This window comes from Callospermophilus lateralis, chromosome 11 (genome assembly GCF_048772815.1).
Source record: "Callospermophilus lateralis isolate mCalLat2 chromosome 11, mCalLat2.hap1, whole genome shotgun sequence".
NCBI lineage: Eukaryota > Metazoa > Chordata > Mammalia > Rodentia > Sciuridae > Callospermophilus > Callospermophilus lateralis.
Window position 1 is genome coordinate 11,653,683 of NC_135315.1, and position 14,882 is coordinate 11,668,564.

The window sequence follows — 14,882 nt, forward strand, 5'->3', positions numbered from 1 at the left end:
GGACGCCCCAGGGTTGGAGGGAGTATGGCCCTCCGGAACATTGCTTGCCGGGTGGGAAACCCTGGTAGGGCAGGGGTGCCCCGTTAAACCCGCGTGTGGCCCTGGCAAGTCACGGCCCGTCTCCTGGACTCGTCTCCATCTCTGGGAAACCAGGGAGTGAAATGAGAAGTCTCCCTTCCTCTCAGAGACTGTGACGCGGACACCTGGTGACTCCTGTGGAGTGTGGGTGGGGTGGTGGCAGGGAGGGGAAGGGAAGGGACCCAGAAGGTCGAAGACAGCTCTGAGGAAAGCGATGGAGAAAATGAGGTGGCTGTCGGCAGAAATGGGAAGTTGACGAGGACAGCCGAGCTGGGGGGCCATGACGTGTTGGGGAAGTTTGGAGACAGACGTGAGGACTCATCTCTGGAGTACTTGGGCGGTAGAGGCACAAACACAGCCAGCCATCTATTGCTGGGTGGACATGATCCCCTACCCACCCATGACATCCAGGTCCTAGTCCCCATGATCTGTGGATATTATCTTATATTGAAAGAAAAAAACAAAAAAAGACGTGATGGAGTAAAGGTCTCGGGATGGGGGAGATCACTTGGATTCTCTGGGTGGGCCCTAAATACAATATGGCCATCCTGTCGGAGGGAGCCTGGCACTCAGAGGAGAGGGTCACGTGAAGAGGGACCAGAGGGAGATTTGAAGAGGTGGGGCTCTGAGACCAGAGCAAAGCAGCCACAAGCCCAGGACAACGGGCAGCCCTCAGAGCCCGAAGAGGCCGGGGGCAGATTCTCCCTGGAGCCATCACAGGGAACAGTCAAGACAGGTTTGGGACTGGTTTCTACAACTGTGAGGACATGGATTTGTGCTTGTGGAAGCCACCAGGGGTTGGTGGCCACTTGTTTTGAAAGCCACAGGAAAGGAATACACTGGCTGTCCTGGAAGTCACTGAGTGCATCCGAGCCATAGCCAGGGCCCCTCGCCTGGGGACCAGGACAGATGCTGGGCAGGGGTTTGCTCTGCCTTCTTGAGGAGTCCATGAAGCAGGAGCCGAAATCATCCCTACTTCCCAGAGAGGAAAGTGACAGGACTGGTCTCTGTGCTTCTCTACGTCCTTCTAGCCTGAAGCAGATGGAAAAAGGAACATTTAAACTCTCGGCCCTTGAATGTGTGGCATCGGCAGGAACAAGACACTGCCGACCTTAAAAGAGAACTGGTTTGTGTTGCCCTGGAGTAAAAACAGAGCAGAGCGGGACTCCGTGGTCAGGATTGAACAACAACGACTTAGATCTACATGTGGGGCGCCCAGCCAGCCCCAGGGGAGGGGCGTGTTACAAATCCTACTAACATAAGAGCTGAGCTTCCCCGTTGACACCCTCCCTCCCTCGGCCACCACAGCCGTCAACACAACTCTGGTCCCCGGGGACTTTCGGCTCATCTACAACCCTAGCCCTAACCTCAACCCAGAGGCAATACTGTAGCCCAAGAACTTCATGCGTTGGCTTCCAAATTCTCCAGGAGGGTGCATGGGGGGAGGAAATTGTCAAAGTGAAAAGTAAATGAAACAAAAAGGAGGATGTAAGAGGCAAGAAGGAAGTAGATCAAACAAAAATAGCTATCCCCAAGTCTTTTTTTTTTGGTACCAGGGATTGAACCCAGGGTGCTTAACCACTGAGCCCCATCCCCAGCCTCTTTTTATGTTTTATTTAGAGACAGGGTCTCACTGAGTTGCTTAGGGCCTTGCTAAGTTGCTGAGGCTGGCTTTGAACATACGATCCTCCTGCGTCCGCCTTCGTCTCCACACCCAGCAATCCCCAATACTTACCCCATGGCCGGCAAGGTAGGAGAGATGTGGCCACGGTCAGATTGTTTAACAACAGACTAACAGCACAGATGCTATGGGCGGGGTAAACAGAAGAAGAGCTGTCATTCACCTCAGGTCACACAGTTTACAAAATAGAGGTCTGGCTGGGCGCAATGGCTCATGCCACTGTAATCCCAGCAGCTCAGGAGGCTGAGGCAGGAGGACCGCCAAGTTCAAGGGCAACCTCAGCAACTTAGAAATAAGTTGTCTCAAAATAAGAAATAAAAAGTGCTCAATGGTAGAGTGCCCCTGGGTTCAATCTGTACAAAAAGAGAAAGAGAGAGAGAGAGAGAGAGAGAGCGCTCACCTAGATTTGAATCCCAGTCTATCTTTCTTCAAAACCCATGTTCTTTATCTATCACAGAAGCATCCTACACTCATTCCTTAAGGAATCTTATAAAATAAAAGGAGGAAAGCAGCACAGTACTCTTTTTTTTTTTTTTTTTGGTACTGGGGATTGAACCCAGAGGCATTCAACCACTGAGCCACATCCCCAGCCCTTTTCAAAATATTTTACTTAGAGATAGGGTCTCACTGAGTTGCTTAGGCCTCACTAATTGGATGGGGTTGGGATGAGGGCGTTTCTCCTCTTTATTTGCAGCACCTCACAAAATGTTGTGCGATTGGAGGCGCTCCACAAAGGCAGGCAAACGGAAGAATCCCTGGCTTCCTCAGGGCCATGCCGTCCCATCCATCTGGCATGAGTCTTTCCTGCTCCCCAGGCAAAAGGCCTTCTCCTCCATGAGAGCCCCCGATTCCTCCTAGACAGAGGCAAACGCCTACCTCATCTTCTTGAATGGCATTCGCTCATTACTGCACATTTTCACTCATATAGGCTCTTTCTATTTCACTTATTTGTCTTTCCTCCCTTGCTAGACTATGAGCATCTTAACGTCAATTCCATAGGTGGATTATTTTATCACCAAATGTGTCAAGCACAAGTGACGTAGTAGACATTTCATTAATTCTGTTACATTCTGCAAATATTTTTTGAGCACCTCCACGTACCCAGCAAGCTTCTGGATTCTGAAGGTTCAGAGGTGAGTAAGACAGACCCAGGAGCCTCTGCCTTCTGGAAGCTGACAACCGGATCCAGACGTCAGACTGGAAAACTGGACGAGTAATTACAAGGTGAGGAGTGAGATAAAAGCAGCCCATGACTTTAAAGCCAGTAAGGAGAGGCCGACTCTCCACTGACCAAATGCAGGGTTGATCCTTTGCTTTGAAGTGTTTGTTGAGTATTTTTCTTAACACGAAAATAATTGATGCTCTATACAGAAAATTTAGAAAGCAGAACAATTCAAAGAACACAAAATATCGGGACTTTCATCATTCAGCAAAGCCAACATTTTGATATGCCTGTTTTTGACGTTTTTTTTTTTTTTTTTTTTGCAAACTGTGTGGAGTGATGGAAGGCTCCCGTGCTTCTTTGGCAGTGCTAGGGATCAAACCCGGGGCCTTGGGCATGCCGGCAAGAGCTCTGGCCCTGAACTACATCCCCAGCCCTCAAATTCTTCTGTGAAAGAGGCTTGTTGATATATAATTCACATAGTATAAAACTCACCCGTTTTAAGTGTTCAACTTAACGACTTTTTGTCTATTCACAAAGATGTGCAACCTTCACTATAATCTAAGACCAGGACAACATCACCCTCTCCTGAGAGAAGGCCCATTTCCCGTACCTCAGAGCTAGGCATCTAGCTACTCTCTGTGCCTGTAGATTTGCATATTCTGGACATTTCATGTAGATACGGCCAGGTGGTATGATTCTAAGGGTGGATCATTTTGTGATCAGCTTATTTGACTTAGCAGAATGTTTTCAGGCCTCATTCATGTTGTCACACATATAAATACTACATTCCTTGTTTTATTACAGAAAGACAATCCATTGAATAGACATGCCATATTTTATTTATCCATTCATTAGCTGTTGGACATTTACATTGTCTCTTCTTTTTGGTTATTGTAAATACTGCTGTCATGAACACTCATGTGCAAATTTTTGTTTGGGTGTTTCCATTTCTCTGAGGTACATATCTAGGATTCAAATCACCAAATTCTATGGTAACTCTATATTTAACAGTTTTAGGATCTGCCACAGTGTTTTCCAAAGGCGTATGTCTCTTCACCAATCTCACCAGCAATGTATCAGGATTCTAATTTCTCTGCACCTTTGCCAAAACTTACAGTTCATTTTTTTTTTTTTTTAATGGCAATCCTTCTAGTAGGTATGAAGTAGTGTCTCGTTGTGGTTTAAATCTGCATTTCCTTGGTGGCCAACGATGTTGAGTTTCTTTGCTTGTGCATGTTGAAGGCTCAAATGCCTGTTTGGATATTACTAGAAAAACCTTGGCTACTTGAGGACTGTGCTACAGTGAATATCAGCTTCCCAGTCGTATTAGCCAGGGTTCTTAGAGGAACAGAATCAACAGGAAAATGATTATAAAAAGGGGATTTATTAGGTTGGCTTACACGACCAGAAGCTGGATATTTCACAATGGCTGTCTGCAGGCACCAGTAGCTGTGCAGTCAGAGAGGCTGAAGCCCCAGAACAAGAAGGTCAATGGTGCTACCCCAGTCCCAGACCAAAGGCTTCTGGAAACTCCCTGGAGAATCACTGGCAGAGTCTGTTTGGTAGAGTGAGCAATTGAGAGTTCAATATCCTCGGCGTTTGCAGCAGCAATCAAGAACCTATTCAAGAAGAATCGAGCTTGCATCTGTTGCTGCTTCCTTGTTCTTCCAACTTTTATTCCGTTCAAGCCATCATCCTATTGCACAGTGCTGCCCACGCTTAGGGAGGGTCTACCCTTCAGTTGGCTATCCCACATGCCAATCATTCCTAGACACACCCTCACTGTCACACCGAGAAACCTCTCAATCTTCAGCATCTCCCAATCCAAATTGTAGGGCATGTCTGTAATCCCAGCAGAAACAGGAGGATTGCAAGTTCAAAGCCAGCTTCAGCAACAGTGAGGTGCTAAGCAACTCAGTGAGACCTTGTCTCTAAATAAAATATAAAACAGGCCTGGGGATGTAGCTCAGTGGTTGAGTTCCCCTGAGATCAATCCCCTGTACCACAAAAAAAAAAAAAAAAAAAAAAAGAAAAGAAAAAAAAAAAGTTGACAATTCAAATTGACCACTACACCTGTGAAGAAAAGTCTCAGTGTTGATAGCCAAGTGTCCTCCTGGGCTCTGCTGACAGTCTTGAGCTGGCTTTTGTAAACGATCATGAGGACATCCTTGGATGTAGCCCTACACTGCTGGAGAATGACCCTGGACAACCAGCTGACCCTAATAGGAAGGTTGCCTTCTGGACTCAGATTGTGTTATTCTCGGTCGAACTAAGAGAAAGACTCCCTGCGTTTTAGACATATATAGAACATTTTCACTATATGTATATGATATGACGACTGGGACTTGCTTCAAAAGAATCTGGGGTGGAGGCAGGAAAGGTGCGGATATGGATGGAACTAGGTTGGCCAGGAGTTACTATTGAAGCTGAGTGGAATGTGCAGTTTATATTATTCTGCTTTTGTGTATGTTTGAAATTTCCTGTAACAAAGTAGGAAAAAAAAAAAAAAGTCCAAAGTGAGAAACAAAAACACAAACAAAAAAACCCTCTCCAGACCTAGGAACACAATGAATAAAACTAACGTAAAACTTAATCTTAACATGCCGAAATAAAATCACTGTACTTTTTATTGCTAAGGGGTAAAATGATGGTAAGGTCCTAGAATGTTTTCCCCAAACTGAGAATTATTCATGTAACACCAGTGATCCACAGAACATGGGCTCAGTTTTAAAAATTTCTAGGATGCTACAAAGGTATGTTTTCATGCTCACGAAAATCTGGGAGGTACTAAGTGAAATATTCAACTATTTAAAATAATTTTCACTGGGAATTATGCTAAGGATCGTGCGATCTGGCGCCTGAGTTAAACCAACGCTCATCACTTCCATCAAGTGCAGCCACCAGCCCCTTTGGGGTGCTGTCCCCCTTTACATTGATTTTCAGCATCTTCTGCCTGTTAAAAATCAGAAGAGCCAGGCTGGGGGTGCTGAGTTCATTTTCTCAGGATAACCCAGCTTTATTAACTCACTCGGATGTTAAGAGAAACCAGCTAGTCAAACCCCACAAAGCCAACATGAACTGAGGTCTTGTGTGCAGAATTGCAGGAAAGAAGAACCAAGATGGCCAGACTCTGTCTCCCTGGGTCAGTAGTGTGTGACCTTCGGTTTCATCTCCTGTGCTTTTCTCGTTCTTCTTCAGTGTTGGACAGAGGAAGAACTTTAAGGCGGTTGAGAGCCGCGGTGCAGTGAATTGCGAAAAAAAACCAACTTCTAAAAAGACTCAACTGCTTCTCTTTTCCCCTACACGGGAAGACACACCGAGCCCTCCACTCGGTTACCGGATTCTGGACACGACTTCCCTCGTATTCTTGTGGGGAACACACAAGCCGACCCAGCCGCCCTGAATGGCTAGTTTGTATTGAGAACTTGTTTGAGCCCTTTGTTGCCTTGGTGCATTTCGGAGAAAAGGAACTCTGGCAAAATAAGGGTTGCACAGTCCTCCCTGACCCCAACAATACCGTTTTTCAGGTGCCCCACTGATTTCCAAGGAAAAATTGCAGTATGTATTTTAAAACACCGCCCTGGGTCATTAGATATTTGAGGATTTGCCAAATTTCCCAAGTCATCAAAACAAATCTCTGGTTTGACTTGTAAACCAGGAGTTTCTTGAATCCTCGAGAGACTGAGAGGCCTTTTTTTCTCTTTCCACAACAGAACAGGTCATTTTGAGAGCACCATGCCAAATGGCACCATCCCCACCCATGGTGTCCATTAACCACGACTGTGCCAAAATACTCCGATAAGAAAATAGCTTCAAGTTTGGGCACTTTAAATTTTTTTTTTTAAATTGTATTTATTTGTAATTGGGGATTTAACTCAGAGATGTTTTACCACTGAGCCACATCCTCAGTTCTTTTTATTTTGTATTTTGGGACAGGGATTGAACTCAGGGACATTTGACCACTGAGCCACATCCCCAGCCCTATATTGTATTTTTATTTAGAGACAGGGTCTTACTGAATTGCTTAGCGCCTTGCTAAATTGTTGAGGCTGGTTTGGAACTTGCAATCCTCCTGTCTCAGCCTCCCAAATTGCTGGGATTACTAGGATTATAGGGTCCAGCCTGTAGCTTTCTTTTTTATGATAATGACTATTCCTTTGTTCCAATAACAGCATAAGAAAAGATCTTTTAAAAGACTGTCTTGGTTTTTTTTGGGGGGGGATTCCAATGCTTAAGCCAATTAGTTTCCATTTTGGAAGATCTTAAATCTCTTGCAGAAAAACTTTAAGGGCCTGTTTGCAAAATCCTGCATTTTTAGACATTAAGATACAAAATCCAATTTTTATTAGTTTTTCCTCGGACCCAAAGTTTTCTGTTAACAGTGGGGTCCTAAAAGAGCTCTCACCAGCCAGAGTCTGAGGCCACACAGCCAGGGAGCCAGCCAGCAGCCAGGAAGCCAGCCCTTGCTACCAAGTGTTTATTCACACCTGCAAGCAATTCCAATTGTGGGGAAAGCTTTGCCTTCCATTTGGAGGAAGAAAAGTACAAGCCCAGCTTTCAATAAGTGCCAGTTAAGAAAAGGTCCAAACATGCCAAGTCACTGTGACAGCTTCTAATTTAGCTGGAGTTGTGAAGAAAGGAGATGAATGGTAACCATAGAAGGTCACCTGATTTGAGTTGAAGAGAACGGCATTTCTCTGAGGTCTGAAAACCCATCTGTCTTGAGAAAGACATCAGACAAACCCCAACAGAGGAACATTCTATAAAACCCCCGGCCAGTACTCCTCAAAACTGCTAAGGTTATAAATAAAGTCAGTCTGAAGAACAAGCAGTCTGTAGGGGCCATGAGGAGTCCAAGGAGACGCAACCACTGAATGTAATGTGGGTGCAGGATGGGCCGTGGATCAGAGAAGACTTCAGGGAACACCCAGGAAATTCTAATGAAATATGAGGCTTTAGTTAGTACCGTTATCAGTATTGGTTCATTAATGATGCCTGATATACCAAGGTCATGTTAAGATATTAACTGGGGTAACTATTCCAGGGGTGGGGAGTAGAAGGGAACCCTATCTTGCAATTTTCCTGGAAATCATATTCTAAAAGTTTATCAGAAAAAAAAAAAAAGTGGTAACATGTAGGTTAGTTCTTAAAACATTACTTCTATTATTACATTAGGCCTAACAAAGTTGGATAAACCAGGAGCCCTGACTCAGCCCAGTGCAGTCTCAAGGGTCAGAGTAGAGAGAACACAATGGCTTCCTTTCCTCCTCCTGAAAACGCCCACAGGAGTCCACCTCTCCATCTTCAGACAGGACAAGTTTTTCGCATCTGAGTAAGGCAGATATTGGTGGGATCCGCTAAAGTCGACTGCTGAGCCTTAAGTCACTGGATGAAACCTTTGCTTTCAAACTTTCACCTTGTCATCTGCTTCACACAGTTAGTTTAAATGACGTCATAGTATCAAATCACTTGTAAATGTTTATTAAATGTCAGTAATTTTCACAAAGCAAATTATTAATAGCAAGAGGCATTTTTTTTTGCAAAATATGTACAAAAGTAAAAAGCCTTAATGAATAGCAATTGATTTTGTAAAAACCGAACCATCTTTTCCTCTTTTAGATTTCCTCACAAATAATTTATTGCCAATCCTGAACTAGAGCACTGACCAAAAAAAGAAAAGAAAAAAGAAAAAAATTTACAACAATCTCAAATAATGTGCTTAGTTCTTGGAAGGTTATAAAAAGTTCAATGAAAAACCTTAAATCACAAATACTTTTATTCAGAGCTAATACAAATTATGTTTTGTTAGGTACAGTATCTACGAGGTTGTTACAAAATATACTTTTTGATAAGGCTTCTTGTGGTAAATGAGCTCTCCACAGCATACTAGAATAGCAGAGAAAACCATTTTAAAACATTTTGCGATTCTGCTTTCAAGTAAGAGGTAAAGGATAAATGGCATAGTTTGTTGCATTGTTACACATACTTAATGAGAATTAATCCCTTCCCCCTCCCCTTGATTCCTGGTACCATCCAAGAGGCTTGCCTGAGGACAAATACATCACTCACTAAAGGAATATCATAAACAAGCTTTCTAAATACAAACCCAAATCACATATCAAGTAAGTAGTTTATTACTATCACTGATATTCACCAACAGGAAAGTTATGCCCAGTGGGTCCCAGTAGACTTCAATCCATCTGTAAATATCCATCATTCACAGTAGATTTGTAAAGGTCACGAAAATCTCTGATCAACCCAGAAAATACTGCTATATCATTAATGCTTTGAGAAAACAATGTTCATTCAGTATAAGTTCCAGCATTTAAAACTCAGATGGTTAGGCCTGAATGCCACAAGGGTGAACATATTAATTTAAATGCTGACCATAAATTCACATCTAGACACAAGGATGCTAGTGGTACAATGTACTTCAAATGATGTTAACAATCACGTGCCAGTCCAAGGCTAATATCTACTTGATGGTGCTTGAAAAAGCCAAAGAAAAACTGGTTTAAGATGTTCAGGTTTAAGATGCAGACTCAAGCTCTAGTGTAAATGGATTAAGCCCTAACCTCGTACCATGACACAGCGGCACTTACTGCAGTGTCTGCTTCATCGGGAACAGGAGGACACAACCACGCCCCCTCATAACCTTTCCCCTCTCTTTACCAGACAGAAAAGCTGACTTGTGTTCTAGGATTTAAAAAACAAACAAAACAAAACAAAAACAAAAACAAAACAGTACTTTTTTGGTCAAGCAGCACAACACAAAGATCATCTGATTTGTGGAACTGAACAAGCTGAAACAATGGTATGGAGGCCAAGTGACCAGGACAAGTTGAACTTCCAAGGGAGGACAATGTGCAAAACTTTTGTTCTTGGTTCCTTTAGTAAAACTAAAAGAAATGAAAAGGTAACAGAGCAACTTTCTCTAGATTTATTAGGGAGTTTTGTTACAAATGTTTGGGCTTTACAGGCATGACTGCATGATTCAAACAAGAAATGAAGAGTTAACACTGATATTTAGCCTTCTCATTACATATACAGAAATAACATTGCTACAAATTGCAATGGAGAGAATCTTGTTTCAAATGGCTCCTTTGGGGTTTTGTCTAAATGTATCATTAAATAATGAAAGCACCAATTTGAGAGTTTCTCAAATAGTGATTTGAATTTCGGACATAATAGCAAAAGTTTTTAACTTCATTCTTCAAAAAAATAAGGCATAACCAGATGTGAATACTAATGCTGACAAATACATTTTATCAAAAGCACAAGATACAAGTATTTGGGCATACACTGAAAGTTAAGATTTAATTATAGGGCACAAGATTCCTGTTGAATCTTAATCAATACTTCTACTATCTTCTGGTATTAGGTGGTCTTATTTCCTTCCACTTTTGTTTTGTTTTGTTAGTTTGTTTTTTGGTACTGGAGATTGAACCCAGGGGCGCTTAATCATTGAACCACACCCCCAGCCCTTTTTATTTTTTATTTTGAGACAGGGTCCTGCTGAGTTGTTCAGGGCCTTGCTTAGTTGCTGAGGCTGACCTTGAACTCACAATCCTTCGGCCTCAGCCTCCTGGGTTGCTGGGATTAGAGGCTAGAGGTGTGCATCACCACTTCTGGCCCGTTTCCTTCCCTTTTAAACCAATCACTGCCACCAACCAAACAAGATTTTCATTGATGGTCTCACCTCTAGAGAGTAACCAGAGGACCCTGTCTATGTAATGTATCTGTCAATGGAACTTAAAAGGAAACAAAAACAATAACTTTCATTCCACACTGTCTTCTTTGGCTGCAGTTGCTCATTAGCTATCAAGCGCCCCTTTCAGATATAAAATTCAGATATTTTATTCAGATATAAAATTGAAATGAAGACTTCACCTTAATGCAATATTTGGCAGGAAGCAACAATTCAGGCTATTAAAAATAATATTTAAGTGGCAGAGGCATGCCTTGAATTACTTAGATCTTCAGAAAACATTTGACAAAACCCTTTCCTTATAAAAATTAAGGTGTAATTTGTGTTTTCTCTGATTGATAAGGCAGTTCTGTATAATTTCTTCAAGGTCAACAAAGACACTTGTGTGAGATTTCTTCAGATAAATGAGAAGGCATTCAGATTGAAGACCAGAAAGCAATATAGAAATAGGCACATTTTATTCCAAACCATAACCAAAGATTTGGAAAATTTAATACATCAAAGAACTTGAAATCTGAGTTACATTTTAGAGATCAGGGGGAGTTAGCACAGTGGAAAAGTAAGAGCACCTTCTCAGTTCTGCTCATTGAATTCCAACTTCTTTTTCATACAGTTGTACTTGAATTCAAAGGATGTGGCTTTCATGATATAGGCAAGAGATTCCTTTCAAATAATTTAAAATACAGCACAGGAGAACGTGTGGACTAAAGCCTATAGGTTGAATCTCATAGTTCTACTGAAGGTCTAAGCAAGGCTGATAAATTAAATAGAATTTATTGCCTCAAAATAGATTCTAAATCCTATTTTAAAAGAATGTTGATTGTGAGACATTGCACACATCAGAAGAAAGCTGCAAATGACACCATATCTAGCTGGTGTTTTAACATTTCTTGGTGGCAAGTAAAAGAGGGAAACTTGGTATTTTCTGCTTTGTCAGGCAATATTTATGCTTATCACAGATCTTAAAATAGCTTCAATAAGACTAAGTTGTCAACCTTCTATAGGGAGCTGACTGAAGCCTTCACTGTAGTTAAATATTTGTCTTGGCCACTCAATAAAACTATCAGCTAAATTTACAGTAGGCTCTACCAAACAGGCCCAATAGTACTGTGCACATACTCAGATGTTCATTAGCACTGGGGTTGTGCTAACCCTGTAAATTTAAACAACATATTCTATCCTTTTTGGCAAGAAGCACTAATAGAACTATTAAAACATGCACGAATTATGCTATGAACACCTGCATTATTACCATGTTGGGCTGTGTGTCTGAAGCTCATGTATTACAAAGGCATGAAAACACTGAGATTTAAATGGATGTGATGACAGTGAAACTTCAAATGCAAGAAAAAGCCAGGATGTCAAGAACAAATCCCTGGTTAGCACACTGCAAGGTCTACCTCTCCTACCGGACAGCAAGACAGGACAAGAGCCACTGTCTAGGAAAGGACAGGTGATCCACAATGTTGACCAATCTTTCAAGGACCAATAAAATACCTGAGAACACAGTCAGCTATACAGTAAAGTGACAGATATCACAGTCTTAATCACAATTTTTAGGAAAAGCAGAAAAGCCGTCAGATCTTACAAACTGTTACCAGCTTTGTACATCTGTATCTTGAATCCAATTGAACACTACATAAAACCTACAGGCAGTCCTGCACACCAGCCATTCTGCTGACCATCTGCAATCAAAGCTACTCCACGGCATGGTTGAATGTGATAAGCAATGGGAGGTCAAATGTAATCACCTTTACGTGTGAACTAAAAAAATTACTACTTTTCCTTATAAGCATTCTTAAAATTTGAAAATGTACCTTGATAAAGCTGGCATCTCATAATCAATAACTACACAAACATGTACATACTGTATCTTTTAGAGACACACCAAGAATGAACAGCAATCTCAAATAATGCCTTCTTGAATAGTTTGACAGGAAAATACTACCCTTGGCAAGCTCCAAATAAACAGAAGACTCCCTTAAATGCCACAGTTTGTTGTTGCTGGGGATGGGACAGAAGAGCAAAAGAAATAAATGATGATGTGACACTGATTTCCTTGAGAAAGGAGCAAAGTCAACCAAGACAGGACTGAGGAGTGACCCACATGTCATTCTGGACCAATTACGTTTATTTGTTACCAAGTCACTTGCAATTTTTAGTTGCTGCTGTGGCCAAACTATTTCACATATGAAATGTTAAATCACATGATCAGGAAACAGGAAAAAGGCAAACTGTAGGTCACTCATTACTTTTGATACTATTATAGCATTTGCTCCCCGGTACCATTCCCACCAGAGCAGACTAGAAATCCTTATGTAAACTTTAAAACACTAAGAACATTGCCTTCAGAAACCATAGAAATTTTGAAACAAAACAACTGTTGCGTATATATGCAATTACGAACACATGAAGGCTAAACCTGCGTAAATTGACCGATGCCATTCCTTAGATAAAACCTTAGATAAAACAGTGCTTTCACAATAGGAAGTGGTAGGCTGGGCAGCGTGTGTCCTGCTCTGTGTAAGGCAGACTGAAGATCTCTTCCCTGCACGAGAGCCTAAATTCCTAAAGGCATTCCTACATGTACTCAAGGATGCCATCTACGCTTGGCACCACAGAGAACTCTTTTTAAAAGGTGGAAGAATTTGAAGCCTGTGGTTGGCTAGGAAATGACAACTGGACGTGAGCGGGAGCCATGGCAAGACCAATCCAAGCCTGAATTCCAGCGGATATTGGCAATGTGTTACTCAGCAGCGTCCAGCCACAAACCAAAGGCCGCAGGACTAAGATTTCCAAAAAGTTAAAACACAGAATCAAGACTTCTAATTCTTGTTGTAAACTGCTATTTTAAAAAACAAGACAAGACAAACAGAAAACAATCAAAAACACAAAAAGGTATTAAAATAGCAAGTCTTTGTACATCACTGTAGCATAAGCTGCTTGAGGTTGTCGTGAAGAATGGTATCCTTCACGTCGCGGAAAACGAGGCGGATGTTCTCCGTGTTGATAGCAGTGGTGAAGTGGTGGTATAAGGGCTTCTGCTGCTGGTCCCGGCGTTTGTTCCGGAAACATTCCACCAGGAATTTTTGGACGTCTCTTAAGCAGTGTGGATCCCCTTCAAATTCTAGGAAGTAGTCTTTGATGCTCACAATTTGCACCTTCTCCTCAAGCAAGTCTGTCTTGTTTAAGAAAAGAATTATGGAGACATTGCTGAAAACCCGGTTATTGACGATTGTTTCGAAAATGTTCAGAGATTCTGTAAGGCGATTGGTCAGTCGATCTTCCATAAGCACCTGGTCAAATTCACTTGAGGAAACAAGAAAAAGTATTGACGTCACACTGTCAAAGCATTCAAACCAACGTTTCCTTTCTGATCTTTGACCACCTACATCAACCATTTTGAAAGGAACATTTTTAATTTCAAAGTCGTACTCATGAATGCCTTTGGTGGGTCTTCTGGCAAGAAGAATATCTTGTTGTGATGGAATGTAATCCTGGAAAAGAAAAACCAGTTGTATACTCAGTAATCCAGAAGTCATTATCAGAATTTAAAAAAAAATAATAGTACTGTAGTACTATTATTCTCATTAAAAAAATGCCAAAGAATTATTATAATGTTAGTTGACAAAAACTGGCTCAAAATTCAACACCAATGACCAGCATCTACTATTGTTTTCACCCCTGCAATACTACTCACATTTAAGCTGAAGTCTTACCTGCAGGCTGTCCCCAGTCACCCCGCTGCATGTTCAACTTGAGTTTCCTCCCACTGCTACGCACTTCTCGGTCCCCCCAGAGTGCTCCCCATGCCCCCACACTCACCAGCTCCACACTGCTCCTTGCACCTCTATTAAAAGCAATGGCATCCGAATCCAATACAGCTCACCCCGGGTTCTGTCTGCCTCTCGAACCCACTTTAATGCTGACTTTCTGTGCATCACAGCTCCAGGACGACAACTAGCCCCAAGGACTACTGCTGCTCTATGACACGTGTGGAAAACACTTCCTCTACTCACATGTACTTTGGGTCACTTGCTAAGTTTGTTTCTAGAGTATTGTCCAAGTAGCTGTGTTCCAATTTTCTCATTTACTGACCCAAGAACTCATAACTAGTCACTTACTGTGTGTCAACACCTGTGCCTGTGAACTGGAGGGAATCAGACCTGGCCTATGTGCCTTGGAGGAAAAGCTGCAAAGACAGAGTGAGCTCTTCCTGGGCCTTAAGATTCTGAGCAAAGGGCGGCTGT

General features: G+C 42.2%; 1 protein-coding gene across 1 annotated transcript in view; it reads right to left on the bottom strand.

Annotated features, from left to right (window-relative positions):
• Nucleotides 1-8,399: 8,399 nt before the first annotated feature.
• Nucleotides 8,400-14,882, bottom strand: part of Gna13 (G protein subunit alpha 13) — a 44,809-nt gene continuing 38,326 nt past the window's right edge. Inside the window, exon 4 of the mRNA XM_076870047.2 lies at nt 8,400-14,129. Coding sequence (XP_076726162.1) covers nt 13,557-14,129 — 573 coding nt within the window. The 3' untranslated portion in view covers nt 8,400-13,556. The remainder of the gene's footprint in view (nt 14,130-14,882) is intronic.